At 44.1% G+C, this 14,240-nt stretch overlaps 1 protein-coding gene across 1 annotated transcript in view; it reads left to right on the top strand.

Moving 5' to 3' along the window:
* Window positions 1-13,086, top strand: part of COL14A1 (collagen, type XIV, alpha 1) — a 226,996-nt gene extending 213,910 nt beyond the window's left edge. The window contains exons 45-47 of the mRNA XM_006879473.1: window positions 8,658-8,735; window positions 11,208-11,363; window positions 13,007-13,086. Of these exons, the coding sequence (XP_006879535.1) occupies window positions 8,658-8,735; window positions 11,208-11,363; window positions 13,007-13,086 (314 nt within the window). The remainder of the gene's footprint in view (window positions 1-8,657; window positions 8,736-11,207; window positions 11,364-13,006) is intronic.
* Window positions 13,087-14,240: the final 1,154 nt, after the last annotated feature.

The following is a 14,240-nucleotide window of genomic DNA, read 5'->3' as shown; positions in this document are numbered from 1 at the left end:
CCTGGAGGTGAGGAAGAGGGGAGGAGCCAGCAGAAACCCCACCCAGCACCACCACCGCCCATGGCGACTCAGCTTGGAGCTGCAACCGCTCAGGCTCCGGTTTCCACTGACACTCGCTCCCTCTGAGTCTGAATCTTTCTAGAGCCTCCACGATCTGAGCTCTAGTCACACCTTTCCTTCCCGTTGTACCTCCACCCCTAGGCCTGGTGCTGGCTTCCTGCTCTGGAAGCAGCTTCCCTGGGCTTCTCAGCTTTTCGGTGAGGCTCACACACACGCTTCTTGGTGGGGCTGAGATTTTCAGGACTCCAGTCGACCATCCATAATCAGACTGCCTTGTGACACATGGCATCATCTTCTTAATTTCTCATCCTTTTTGTCATGCATGAAGCCGTGTCTCGGTATTAAATTTCCTCTGCCACAAGTTTAAAGTAGTTTATTTTCCCTTGGCTGAGCCCTTAATTATCGAATCATAATAGATGTCCAGCTGTTACAGGATAAAGGTATTAGGAAGAGGAACTTCTCACAAGTGCTGCCAAATTAATTTTACATTTAAAACCCTGTCTTTATGCACGTGGACTACTGTAACATACAGCATAGGCCTTTGCATGGTGGTGTCATCCTACTAACCCAGCATGTAGAAATAACAACAGACTTTGGCAAAAGGTGGAAAGTACTTGTTGAATTAAGCCCAGTGAATCTGCTATCTTGTAGCTGCCCCAGACCTTGCACCTTACAGGCCAATCTGAATGGAAAACAGACTATACTCTCAGTGCATTGCCAATATTTCCCGGGCAACAGACAATAATAACACAGCTGAGGCTTTGCCTCACCGGCTCTGTGACTTATTGGTACCATTACAATGAAAGCATTACCCAGACCTTCTGTAACTGCCTGGGCATCGGTCCTGGGAGCTCCTCCGAGGGACTGGGATCAAGGAGGGACCGGGCTCCATGGAGGAACATGAGAGGCCAGCTTGGTGCTTAGTGTGGTCAGTGAGCCATAGAAATGAGTCATCTGTCCCTGCTGAGCATCCAAGAGAGAAATAAAGAAAATGGGAAACAGACAGGCAGCGGGCAGATCCTGCATTTGTAGTTGATTCTGAGCTAGAGAAATCCTCTTAAATCATCCCCTAATCTTGCTTTGAGCCGAGAACAAGCGTGCAAACCCTGGGAAGGTAGGAGCCTGAGGATGGGAGGTGAGCAGGACCCCGGTGTGATTGTGAGAGTGTGTGTGGAGGAGTGGACAGGCAGGTCAGGAAGCCAGTGACGACAGCCATCAAGGGAGGAACCTCGGCCTCCAGGCCCAGCTTTGGGTCGAGAGACCGATGACAGGTGTGTGGGTTTCTTTGCTGTGTTAATGTCCTGTCAAAATGCCACATCCTGAGTGATTTGAAATTTTAAAGACTAGCTGCCCTGGAGGTCGGTCTGGAGGCCAGAAGTCCAGTCAAGGCATTGGCACGCTTGGGCTTCTCTGGAGGCTTCAAGGAAGAATGTTCCGTGACTCTCTCCAAGGTTCTGGTGGCTTCTGGCAATCTGGTGTTTGGGGTTGGCAGTTGCTTCATTCTGATTTCTGCCAGCACCGTCACATGGCCAGCACTCCTCTCCGTCCGTGCATCTCTTCTCTTCTATAAGGACCCCACTCATATTGGATTAGGACCCGAGCTCCGTGTAGTCCATATGGGGTTGCATACAAACCCAAAGGCGGTTCTGATTCACCAGCCTCTCCACAGGAGAGAAGCTGGCAGTCTCTTCCCGAGAGATTTAGTCTATGAAAACCTACTGGAAGTGTCAGCTGTGAGCCACCTGTGACCCAAGAGCAATGAGTGAGTGAGTGAGACCTGATACCATGTTCAAAAGCTATCTGCACACCTAGGCTTGAGCACAGGAGGTATTGGGGACACTGCAGGATCGGGCAAGTTTTTGAACTGTTGTTTGCAGGGACACTATATCAGAGTCCACTTGACCGTACACAACCATATTTCCAGACAAGGTCACATTCACATGTACCAGGGACTAGAATTCCAACACATCTTCTTCTTTGGGACAAGTTGTTTTATCTTTTTTGTCTTTTTTATCCCAGCCCTTTCTAGGGTTCGTAGTGGTACCTGTCTCCTCAGTTCTTGTGATGACCAAATGTAACACGTTGAAAACTGCTGAGAGAATCTAGGCATAGGTGGTGCATTCACATTCCCTCACTCATTGCTGTTGAGTCAGACCCGACTCATCGCTGACCCTCCAGTGGGCTTTTGGAGTCTTTAAATCCCACAGGAGAAGATTGCCCATTTTCCCCCTATGAAGCAGCTGATAGATTTGAACCAGTCACATTTAGGTTAGCACTTCAACTCCTTATGAACTACTCCATGAGAGCTCCCCATGGTTTTGGCTTGCCAGAATCAGCATTTGAACTTTGTATTATCATTCATCTGTTGGTCTGACACATTTTTTTTTTCAGTGTCTGGCTCTCAGAATAAACAGCTGAAACTCACGTGCCTATTTTTGTGGACTAGTGAGGAAATGTACCAACAGATTGCTGTTGGTCCAGGGGCAAAGGAGAAGCAGACAGAAAATTCTGGAAGTTCTCCCCAGACACCAGTCTACGGTGTTGAGTGAGAAGCCTAGAATGTCATTTCCTGAGATGTTCTCAGAGCCCACATTTACCTTTTCTGTTTGAAAATGTCTGCTGTTGAAATTTGAACACCCCACCTTTTGATAGCCTAATAATGTCAAGTTAGCTCAAAACACACAATTTTAATAGACTTTTTTTTTCTTTTTCATGCCCAAAACAATCAAGAAGAGCATTGAGGCCCTATTTGTGGTGATGAAAAATTTGGTGGTAGATAGTGGTTATGGTTGTTGTTGTTTAATGCCGCTGAGTTGTAGACGACTCATAGCGACCCTATGAACGAACAGCCTGAGCACTGTTCAGGCATAGAGTTTCCGGAGGCAAGCCATTTCGGAAGTGGATGCCGCTCCTGCTTCCAGGCTTGATTTAGTTGGGAAGCTCCAGCCTACACTGTCCACCATGGGTGCCCATTACCACGATTGACTCCAAAAGCTTGCCACGATTCCTGCACTCCCACCACCACGCTCCTGCCTTCTGGCAAGGAGAGTTTCCCACAAGCCTGGGAGGAACCAGCCAAAACCAGGAACAACATGGCCGCTTCTTTCCCAGCTGCCTTGGGCTTAAGGCCGCCTCCTGGTTCAAACCCTAGGCCCAGGCTGGCAAGCCACACTCCAGGGACAGAGCAAACCTGCACGTCAAACACATTCCCGGAAAAGCAGTCAACTCCAAAAGCTTGCCACGATTCCTGCACTCCCACCACCATGCTCCTTCCTTCAGTGGTTATGGTACAAGCAGAAAAAAAATCATATTTTTGTTGTTGTTGTTGTTGTTGTAAGCCATTGGGTCAGTGTCAACCCATAGCTGACCCTCTGGCAGGTTTTCAGAGGCAGTTATTTGCATGGCAGCACTTTGCCTATCCTTCTTCCATGGAGCAGCTGGTAGCCTCGAACTGTGTGCCTTGGGAATTGCAGTTCAGCTTCTTGTCACTAAGCCACCAGATATATTTATATCTTTCTCCATACCTACTCAATCTGTATGCTGAGCAAGTCATTTGAGAAGCTGAACTATATGAAGAAGAGTGTGGCATCCAGATTAGGGGAAGACTCACCGGCAAGCTATGTTGTGCAGCTGATACAATCTTAGTTACAGAAAGTGAAGAAGACTTGAAACACTTGCTGCCAAAGATCAAAGAAGATCATAACCTTCAATGTGGATTGCACGTCTACATCAAGAAAGCAACAATCTTCACCGCTGTTCTAACAGGCAACACCAAGATAGATGGAGAAAACACTGAAGTTGTCAAGTTTCATTTTTACTTGGATCCACAATCAACCCCCAACGTAGCAGCAGTCAAGAAATCAAAAGACATGTTACCACTGGAAAAATCTGCTTTCAAGGGCCTCTCCAGAGTACTAAAAGGCAAAGAGGCCAGTTTAAAGACCAAGGTGCCCTCGAAGCGAGCTATGACATTACTTCCTGTCCATCTGAAAGTTGGGCAATGAATAAAGATGACAGAAGAATTAATGCTTTTGAATTGTAGCATTAGAGAAGAGGACTGGTTATCCCATGGACTGCCGAAAGAACAGACAACTATCTCCTGGAGGAAGTGCCATGTGGGTGTTCCTTAGAGGGAAGGATGACAAGACTTCATCTCACATTCTTCAAGTAGTTGTCAGCAGGGGTCAGTCATTGGAAAAAGACATCATGCTGGGAAAGAGTCAGAGAAAGAAAAGAAGACACTTGATGAGATGGATTGACACAGTAAGCATAGCAATGGGTTCAAGGACATCAGAGCTGACGAGGACGCACAGGATGGGGCAAGGTGCAGACAGTGTCCATTGGGTCGCTGTGAGATGTCCATTTGATGACACCTAACACCAAAAACATACACATATGCATGCATATACTTAAAAAAAAACCCCAAACACACACCAAACCAAAACCAAACTGCTGCTGAGTTGGAACTAACTCATAGCTGACCCTCCGGTGGGTTTCAGAAGCTGTAAATTGCACGAGAGGAGATTGTCCATCTTTCTCCCTCAGAATCACTGGTGGATTCAAACCCCCAGAGTGGTGTCACATTTGGATTTGCGGTGCAACTCCCTACATATCACACCACCATGTGTGTGTAATCACAACTCTAAACAGGATTGAACAAGGACATTTGAAAAGACATTCTGGATTTAAGACTCCCTGCACTCAAATCCTGTTACATCCGTCACTAGCTGTGAATTGAAGCAAGCTGGTTGAAGGCTAGTGTATGTCAGAGCTGTCTTCTATTCCTGCTTGGTCCGTGTGGCTCGTTTGATCCTCTCACATAGCCTCACTGGTATCTCCTTCTGTCCGCCTTCCCTCCTGTGTTGTTCTATATATTCCTGAGTCGGTGCTTCTCGTGCTTCGCTGATTGTGGGCGACCTGCTTCCACATGGATCTGTTTCCCGTTGGAGTGGCTGACTCTCTAGCAGGCTGCAGAGGGCATACCTGCTCACCACGGAGCCTCACGCTCTCTACTGTGTTGTCCCAGCCTTTCTTTCCCACTGTTTATTTCTTTGGGGTTCTTACATTGTGCTCTGCCTAACAGCTCAGTGCAGCTATCAGATTGAGATAATGAGGTGGGGAACTAGTATCAAGCTTGCAGAGTGCAGCTTACTTCAGGTGCCGGCTCCATCTCTAAGTAGGTATATGACCTTGGGAAAATTATGGAACCTAGGAATTTCTATGTTTCATCTATAACATGAAGGCGGTTCTCCTTACCTTGGTCAGGCAGTTTCAACCTACCAGCTGCTCGTTTGGAGAAAGGATCACATCCACCTACACGATTTACAGCCTCTGCAAACCCACTGGAGTGATATGTCCATTCCAGATCAATGGAGCATAACAACAACAACATTATCCTACCTTCCTGTAAAGACAAAATTCTATACTCTTCACTAGAGCAGAAAACAAGTGTCAGATACACAGTAGGGACTTCAGGGATGTTTTCCTACCCGCCATATAGGCTTCCAAATTCAAGCCTCACGTTTAGTGACTAACTATAGTCCCTTTACAACCTCCTTGCTAAGAAGTCATCTAGCCTTCACTGTACACCAGGAACACATGAGTAAAGGGACTAATAATACAAGTTTCTTCTATTTAATTAGGGGGCTCTGGTGACCTAGTGGGTAAGGAGTTGCACTGCCAACCAAAGGCAGGCGGTTTGAATCCATCAGCTGCTCTGAGGGAGGATGAAGAGCAGTCTCCTGTGTAATTTCCAGCTTCCGGACACCTGCTGGAGCATCAGCTATCATCTCTGACTGGACAGAATGTAACAACAGTTAGTTTACAATGAAACTAGGGAACTCTGTTGGCTTAATGGTAGGGAATTTTGCTACCAAACCAAAGCTACACTGTTTGAATCCACCAGGTGCTCCAGGGGAGAAAGATGGGCACTCCTTGTGTGTGATTGCTGCCTCTGGAAATCTAGTGGAGGGTCACTTTTGAGTCGGTTCTGATGCGACAGCACACAACAACTACAAGAAAAGGAGCTATGTATCGATGCTACCATTTAAGAAACTTAAGGAAAGCAGTGTTGCTATAACCAGGAGTTAGAATTGAAAAGTGAAACTCCAGTCTAATAATTTTATCTATCGATAAATCTAAAGGGTAGAGGGACAGTGTAAGAGAGGAAGACCTTCGACGAGATGGATTGATTCAAACACTGGGGGTGGGGTGGGGGTAGGTGTGTCAGAGACAATAAGGTTGCAACAAGATAGAACAGGGTTTAGACTGTTGTACATAGGGTCACTACGATTTGCAAGTGACTTGATGGCACATTACACAACAGCAAATCTAAACGATAAGAAAATCTAAAATTCCCTTTTAATATATAATTTTACTTTAGGATTTTTTCCCCCCTTTCATTGGGAGTGGAACAGTTCTCCTTATTTTCTTCTTTATAAACTAGAAAATTATAATAGCTAAACTTTCTTCTCGCTAGTGTTTCTCACTCTGCTGTCCATATGCGTACACAAAGGTTAAGCCAGGAACACATTATCAGAAGGCTGTTCCAGAGAACGCTTTCCTGGACACTGCACATCCAGATCTCCTGTGAGGAGGAGCCCTTGGTGAGGAACCACCGTGCTCACGTGGCTCCGTCAGCGCCTGGGGGCCTGGGAGTCGCCTCCCAGATAATCATGAACAGCCTGATTAGTCATGGGTATATTTTTTTGTGTATAATTCTTCAAAAATTACTGGTTCCCAGTGGGGAAAGTAACTCCAAAACCCTAACAGAAGAAGCAGCAGCATTTTCTGGAAAATTCTCAGATGTGCTCTAGAGGATAAGTATCAGTAAGTGAGAAGGTGCCAAAGAGCTAAGAAGAACTGACTCCCAGCTACTGCTCAGACGCTCCGCAGGCTCATGGTGGCTTGCTGTGCTGGAAACTTGGCCAGTAACGCAGCAAACAATGTTGACTAGTAAGAATTAGATGGGTGCTTTCCAAACTTGAAAGAGAAGACTGCATTTCTCCCTTTGAGAAATTATCCTGTCCTCTCTCTCAGGTCCAAAGAGTCAGGGAAGTGGTCACATGTGCTTGGCCTTTCACTGTCCTAGCAGTCTTTTCAGAGGTTGGGTGGTACCCCCAGAACAAGCCTGGGTATTTTCCAGGTGTAGTGGTGGGCAGATCAGTATGCAGGAATCCTAACCATGAAAGCCTTTCTTAAATCTTAAGTCATGTCACATACATGTCTAGATACATGTCACATGTATTTAGAGTCCAGGGGGCCACTCTGAAGAGTAGAGCATTAAATCAGAAGACAACCTTCTGAGAAGGATAGGGGGAAAACTCTAAAACTCTTGTTATTTGACTTATCAATCTTTCCTTAACTAATCCCTCCCAGAGCAAATACCATCTCAACAACTTTGTTTTGGAAGTTATTCATAACGATGTTTTAAGTGACGGTTGTAGAATGTTGGAAATCTCGGTTATCATACCTTTTAATTTGCCTAAAGTAAATATTTATGACATTTATGGTAAGAAAGAATTCTTTGTAGTTAATACATTTAAATCACTTGCATGCTTAAGCCAACGATAATCAAATCCATCTCATAGTTACCCTGTGGAGCAAAAGAGAACTGCCCCCTCCTTCTCCCATGTGGTTGGTGGGGTCGAACCACCGAACTTGTGGCCCACAGCTGAACATATCACCATTGTGCCATCAGAACTCCTCTCCAGACGCCTGCTCCCTATCAAAGTGGCTATTTTAATTTTATTTCTATTTCCTTCGAAGCCTTGCCAGTTCGTCCATAATTTCTTAGTTGTTGTAATTAAATAAGGCTGCCTTTTGTGATTACAAAGCATTGTTGCACATGGAAACAGACCTCAGGGACCTGCTTTCACATAAGCTGTGCTCACTCAGAACCCAGTCTGGTGGGACTCTGTCTCCTGCCATCACCTGTCAAGTGATCTTGTCACAGAACCTGTTTGAGTGATGAGGTGTCCATCAAATGATCCCTTTGGTTTTTTTGCTTGTGAAAGGATAGAGTTTCTTAATAGTACTATAAAGTGTTCGGAATAAGAGGTCTGCTCCATGGAGAAGAAACATGAATAGGTTTTGATTTTTATGAGGCTGAATCAGCCAAATCAAACACAGGCTTTCCTGAAGCTTCCAAGATTTTAATGGAAACTCACGCGCTTCGGAACTCTGTTGCCTAATTAGAATTCATGCCGTTTGCAGTATATTATGGGGTGGACCAAAAGGAAAATGTTAGATGTGTGCACTTGTGACTTCTGTCATGTTAACTTGTGCAGTGCCAATGATGTATGTCCAGATGACATGTGTACAAGACACAGGTTCTGACAGGCAGCGTCACCTCAGTAGGAAGGACAGGGACAAACTTGAACTCTGATGAATACAGACTAGATTCAGTCAGCCTTCCCCATATGGATGTGCACATGCCAGAATCGAATTTCAAATACCTTAAGTAGCCATAACTGTCAATAAACTTATCTTCTAAAGAGAAAGGGCCCACTTGAAACTCAGGAAAAAGGAACTATCCAAATGTTGTTTTAATGACTTGCATTTGTGGTTTGTTTGGTTTTTTTTTTTCTTTAATACAGGCCTAACTGGGACCAAAGGAGAAAAAGGGAACCCAGGCATTGGAACCCAAGGTCCACGAGGCCCCCCTGGGCCAGTGGGTAAGTTGTTCTGGCTGAGAAGAAGTGACTATGTCCCACTTGAATTTAGTATGAACAGAATGGCTATTTGCATCTTTTGGCCTAATGAAATGACTTCATTTCTCTTTCATTTTAAAAAGAGGCCAGTATTTATTAATAATTCCAGTGTTCAAACCTAAAAGGTGCAACTTATTCTGTAATCTTAGTTGTTATAAGGCTGAAAATAGGATAGGCTTTGAGCCGAGACAACAACAACACAACCATTGTCATGGAGTTGATTTCAAAGAGGCCCTGTGAGCAGAGTGTAACTGTCCGTCACATTTCCAAGACACTCAGTCATCAAGTAACCGGTGAGTTCAAGCTGTCAAGCTATCTTGAAGCACGTGGCTAATTAGCCACTGTGTCACCAGGGTTCCTAAAGGCTGTGAAGAGTGGCAAATAAATGTCAGATGCCTCGTGAGTTAACATAATTAAGGCATATCACATACTTGTCTGAAGTTTTATGTGGTTAAGATGACCATTGTGGGTCATGTAGTCTCTATCATGAGGCATATGACCCCTAAGGAGACGTAAAGGAGGCACCTCAGCTCTTAATTTTCTCAATGGATATTGACATATGTCATTTCCACTCATAGTTTACCGGCAGGAACCAATCAAAGAGCCCCAAATGAACTGTAAGAGAGACTGAGGAGTCTAGGGGAATGCATGGGTACGTGGCAGGCACTAGTAGTTTCTGCTGTGGTCTTCTGAGTCCTGGGGGGTCATGTGCTTGACAACTTACTGAAAGGTTGGCAGTTCAGATTCATGATTCTGCCCACCCAGCAGCTCCACTGGTGGGGAAAAAAAAATTAAAATCTGTTGATCTGCATCCATGAAGATTCAAAATGAAACAAAACAAGCCCATAGCTGTTGTGTGGATTCCCATGCAGTATGAGTCTGGGGCAGAGTTGAACAGCAATTCTGCTTTGTCGCTCTCAATCGGAAGTGACTTGATAACAACTAAAAACAACCAAAGAACATTTATGAGAGTCTTAACCAAATGAGATTGTGTTTTGTGTACATAATTGTGTACATTATTCCATGCTTTCTGCATGGTCTCCAGATGACCAGACATGTAGTTGGAATTGTAAATATGCAATCCTGTTACATATTTACAATCACAAGCCTAACCACTTTGAATCAAATGCTTTACAGATTTTTCTTTCCATTCTAATAATGTTTTGGGAAAGTATTTTCTCTAGAAGGTATTCCTAATGGAACAGATTCATTTGGGATGTAAACACTCCCATAATCGGAGAGGCTTGGAGGGACTCATCTGCGTCATGCTTTGCAGACAGGGGCTTGGTGGGTGTTGACTGAGCTGCTGAATGGATCTGAAAGTCACAAAGCCAGTCCAATAGGAGCTCCTAGACATGTGTACTATTAGCCATTTGCTCCTAGTTCTCTTTCTAAGAACGCTGGGTTAAGCTCTGGGTGCTGGACCAAAGGTTCCAAGGGTGCTGGACAAAGCATTGAGCTGCAAACCAAAAGGTTAAGGTTTCAAACCAATCAGTTACTCCATGGGAAAAAGATGAGACATTCTTCCCCCCTACAGAGTGACGGCCACAGAAAGGCTTTTGTGCTTTTCTGTTCTGTCCTGGAGGGTGACAGAGTCGGACTGACTCACAGGCAGGGCACTGGGTTTAGTTTTAGCCTATTTTCTGCTCTGTTTGAAGAATTTCATAACTGGTTAAAGAATACCTTTGAAATATTGTTGGAGTCCAGACAGAGCCAAAAACAAGCAAATGCACAAATTAAAATAGACAGCTTAGCAAACTTAAGCTCATCAAAGTGTTAATCTCCCCTCCTATTTTTATACACTGCTTAATTGGTCTTCCGTTACAATAAGCAAACTAAAGAAATGTTAGAGTGCTCTGGCGGCCTAGCGGTAAGAAGGTGCACTGCAGTTCCAAAGGCGTGTCTGAAAGGCGATGGGGTATCCAGATCACTTCAGTTCCAAGCTCAAAGGGTATCCAGGGTGACAGCAAAGCAGGGATCCTCTGTTCTCTATTGGTCTTGTAGTTCTTGGATTTTTTTTATAAGGGATTTGATTTTTGTTCTACATTTCCCCCCTAATTCTTGAAAAAAAATATTGAATTACATACAATCATTCATATACATTGTGTTTTTTGTAATTATCATTGATAAAAAATCAGAGGATAGACACTCCATGAAGAAAGCAACATTAAAAGAATCCTTATTCTTTTCTCCAAGAGGTAATAAAATGTATTTCCTATTCCAGAGCAAATTAGAACCAAGTACCTCCTGGAAGACTTGTGATTGTAGTATGAGCCTCTACCCAGGGAATCCAGTGAGGAGGGACACAGAGTTAATCCTACTTGTCAAAACATACACAATTACTTCTCATAAGAGTTCTTCTATTTCTTAGTAGTTTTAACAGCTCACCTTCCTGTCATATTTTAAATACACTTTTGATTTGTGGATGCTTCTTAGGACCTTCCGGGGAGAGCCGACCTGGCAGTCCTGGGCCCCCTGGCTCTCCTGGACCAAGGGGTCCACCTGGCCACCTGGGAGTGCCTGGACCGCAAGGTCCTTCCGGCCAGCCTGGATACTGTGACCCCTCTTCATGTTCTGCGTATGGTGTGGGAGGTGAGTGGCAGTCGGCATGTGGGTGCTGAGTGATTTTTCTTACAATGGTTGTTAATGCCATCCCAGCAGGGGGTGCTGTGGAAAGCAGACAGATTGTGGGAGGGAGTCAGAGCTTTAGTCTCCTTACCCTTTTAGGAGATTCTGAGCATTTTCTGCGAAGCACCGATTACTGTAGAGGCCACCCCTTGAAAAAATTACAAGAGGAAATTCTAAATGATAATAGTACACATGTCTTCCTTGAATGATCCACCAAACTCGGCCTCTGACCCTCTCTTTGCCCACTGGGGTTGGCGGAGCATGAAGGAACATTCGTGTGTGCCTTTATTCCTTGTCAGTACTGGGGCCTGGCTGTGATCTCCTGTTAATTATAGTTGTATTTTTGAGGAAACCTCAAAACCAGACCCCAGTACCCTTCACCCTAGAGTTAGAAGGGTCTTCTGGATTCTTCTGGGTAAAATTCTGCCTCCCACATGCATTTTAGGTGACCAAGAATAGTTTTAAGGAGAATTAAAAACGTCCTAGTTGTCCTTGCCTAACTGTTGGACGGAGAGGCAGAGAGTATGCGTCCTAAAAGACCTGCAGTCTGCATTCTGTTGAAAGGCTGCCATGCAGGGTGGTGGGACGTTTCTTCTCTAATTACTCTTGGAAACATCCAGGGACAGGTTCAGAGAGTGCTATAGGGCCGTGTACTTATTAGCGTATGAATTTAATTTTCTGCCTCAGGAGAAATTGAACCTTAGATGCCAGAGCAACTGATCAAAGTTTTACTGATGTGTTTTTCTCTGTTCATCTTTTTTCTCCCTGTTCTCTCCAACTCTCCTGTCTCTCATTAAGACGTGATCCCTTACAATGATTACCAGCGCTGAAGTGGAAATCCTCCACTCTGATTGCATTGGCCAGGGATTTGGCTGTGGATACAAAACTGTCCTGTTCACCACCACCACCAAGCCCCTGCCCCTAACAGCGGCCACTCCTCTTCCTTGCCTCACTTGCTTCCCTGCCTGCCCCATTTCACTCTTGTGTCCCGTCTGCACCAATCACAACACAATGATAATATTGAAACTTAATCCAATCAGATGTTTCAACTGTAATAGAAGCTGGCTCTTCCATGTCAGCCTGGGTTGAGTATATGAACATGTGCCAATAATTTATGCCAAACTTCCTGCAATCAAGTTGCCTAAATGTGCCTTCTCTTTCCTATCCCCACATAAGATTTCTGGGCAGCCTGCTTCCTGAACACCCTTCTCTCCCTCCACCCCCTCCCTTTATTCTCCCATGGTGATGGAGCTCCAACAGAAAATCTATTTTCAGAATTGATTTTTCTCTTACAATTCTGCCAAGTTTTTTCAGGGTTTCTTTTGTAAATAAAACATATAATATTTAAGCAGTTGACTGTGATTCTAGTTTCCTAACAACTTCCGTAACAGACCTGTTCCTGCCTCCTTTTACTAACCATCTGTTATCTCTTGGGAAAGGTGGAAGCGGCGACGTGGTGGGTGAAGGTAAATGAGATTTGCTACCTAAGGGGCAGAGCTCTGTTCTTCAGTGAGCCAACCTGTGCTTCTAAGGGCCCAGAGATTTGGAGAATCTCGATTTAAGGATCCTGGGTCCTATCAAGTCCCCGCCCCCCTCTTCCTCTCTAGCTTCCCATCCTGATCAGCCGGAATTCACCCCTGTTGAAGATGAACTAGAAGCCATGGAGCTGTGGGGACCCTCGATCTGATGAATCCTGCAGAAGTGTCCGGAGCAACCACAAACACTCAAGGAAATGCACTCAAGACGCATGTTGTCACGTGGTTTGTACGTTACCTTTGGTGGCTCGTTTCAGCAGCCTAAATCTCATCTTTGAAAGATTTTCAAAACTTTTTGATATTAAAAAAGAAATCCCTGAACACTGTCAGACTGATTTCCCTTTGCTGTTTTAATGCCACAACAGATTAAATGTGTTTTCCAAAGCCGTAGAATTGAAAATTTAAAAAAAAAATAAATTAATTCAGGAGTCTTTTTTCTGTTAAATGATCTCAAGATAGAAAACATGATAGATAGTCAGGAGGAATGGGGCCCCAGCAGAAAAGGGATTAGAAAGGACTCAAAGGCTATCCCATTTCCTCTTATCCCTATGGAAATGACCTTGTTGATAAGAAAACAACATTATTGGAGAAACTACCTCTTCCTTAATTAATGTGTTCAACTCTGAGATTGGTTGGGAACTGGAATCACCAGCATCCAAGAAAATAAATGTTAGGATATAACCATAATGAAGTTAGGGATCTAAAAAATAAATTTAGTGTTTCAATGCTTTTTTACTCTTGTAAAGTTATGATTTCCAACCGGCTGCTGTTGTAAAGAGATGCAATTTGGGTGAACGATTTATTCTGCACTGTGTTCCAGGCCTTGTCTACAAGATGATTGTGTGCATGCAGATACGTTACAGCATTTTTTTATGCAAATAAAAGTTTAAAACCATGTATTGGATTCTTTTTATTATTTTTCAAAATAATACCTTAACCCTTTGTGGTCTAAGATGAGTTTCTACCAGAAAAGCAGCATGTGACTTCATCGAGGCAACATTCAAACTTTCATTCATCCATTCTCAGAATAAAACGCTTAACAGAAAAGATAGTTGGTCTGAGTATAAGGGACTGGTAAGATTTTATCATTTATTTGTAACTCCAAAATTGATTGCTATCCAACAGAGTCTTAAAAGCCCCTATTTGTCAGAGGAGATCTGTGCTCCATAAAGTTTTGCAATGGCCGATTTTTCAGAAGTAGATCACCAGGTCTTTCTCTTGAGGTTTTTCTGAGTAGATTTGAACCTTCAAACGTTTCAGTTAGCAACTGAATACGTTGAGGTATATCCCCAGGTACTCCACGTAT

The sequence above is a fragment of the Elephantulus edwardii genome, unplaced genomic scaffold (assembly GCF_000299155.1).
Source record: "Elephantulus edwardii isolate Elephantulus edwardi_28Jun2011 unplaced genomic scaffold, EleEdw1.0 scaffold00003, whole genome shotgun sequence".
In the NCBI taxonomy this organism is placed as follows: Eukaryota; Metazoa; Chordata; class Mammalia; order Macroscelidea; family Macroscelididae; genus Elephantulus; species Elephantulus edwardii.
Note: the sequence above shows the minus strand (reverse complement) of the source record. Positions and strands in the feature narration are given on the sequence as shown.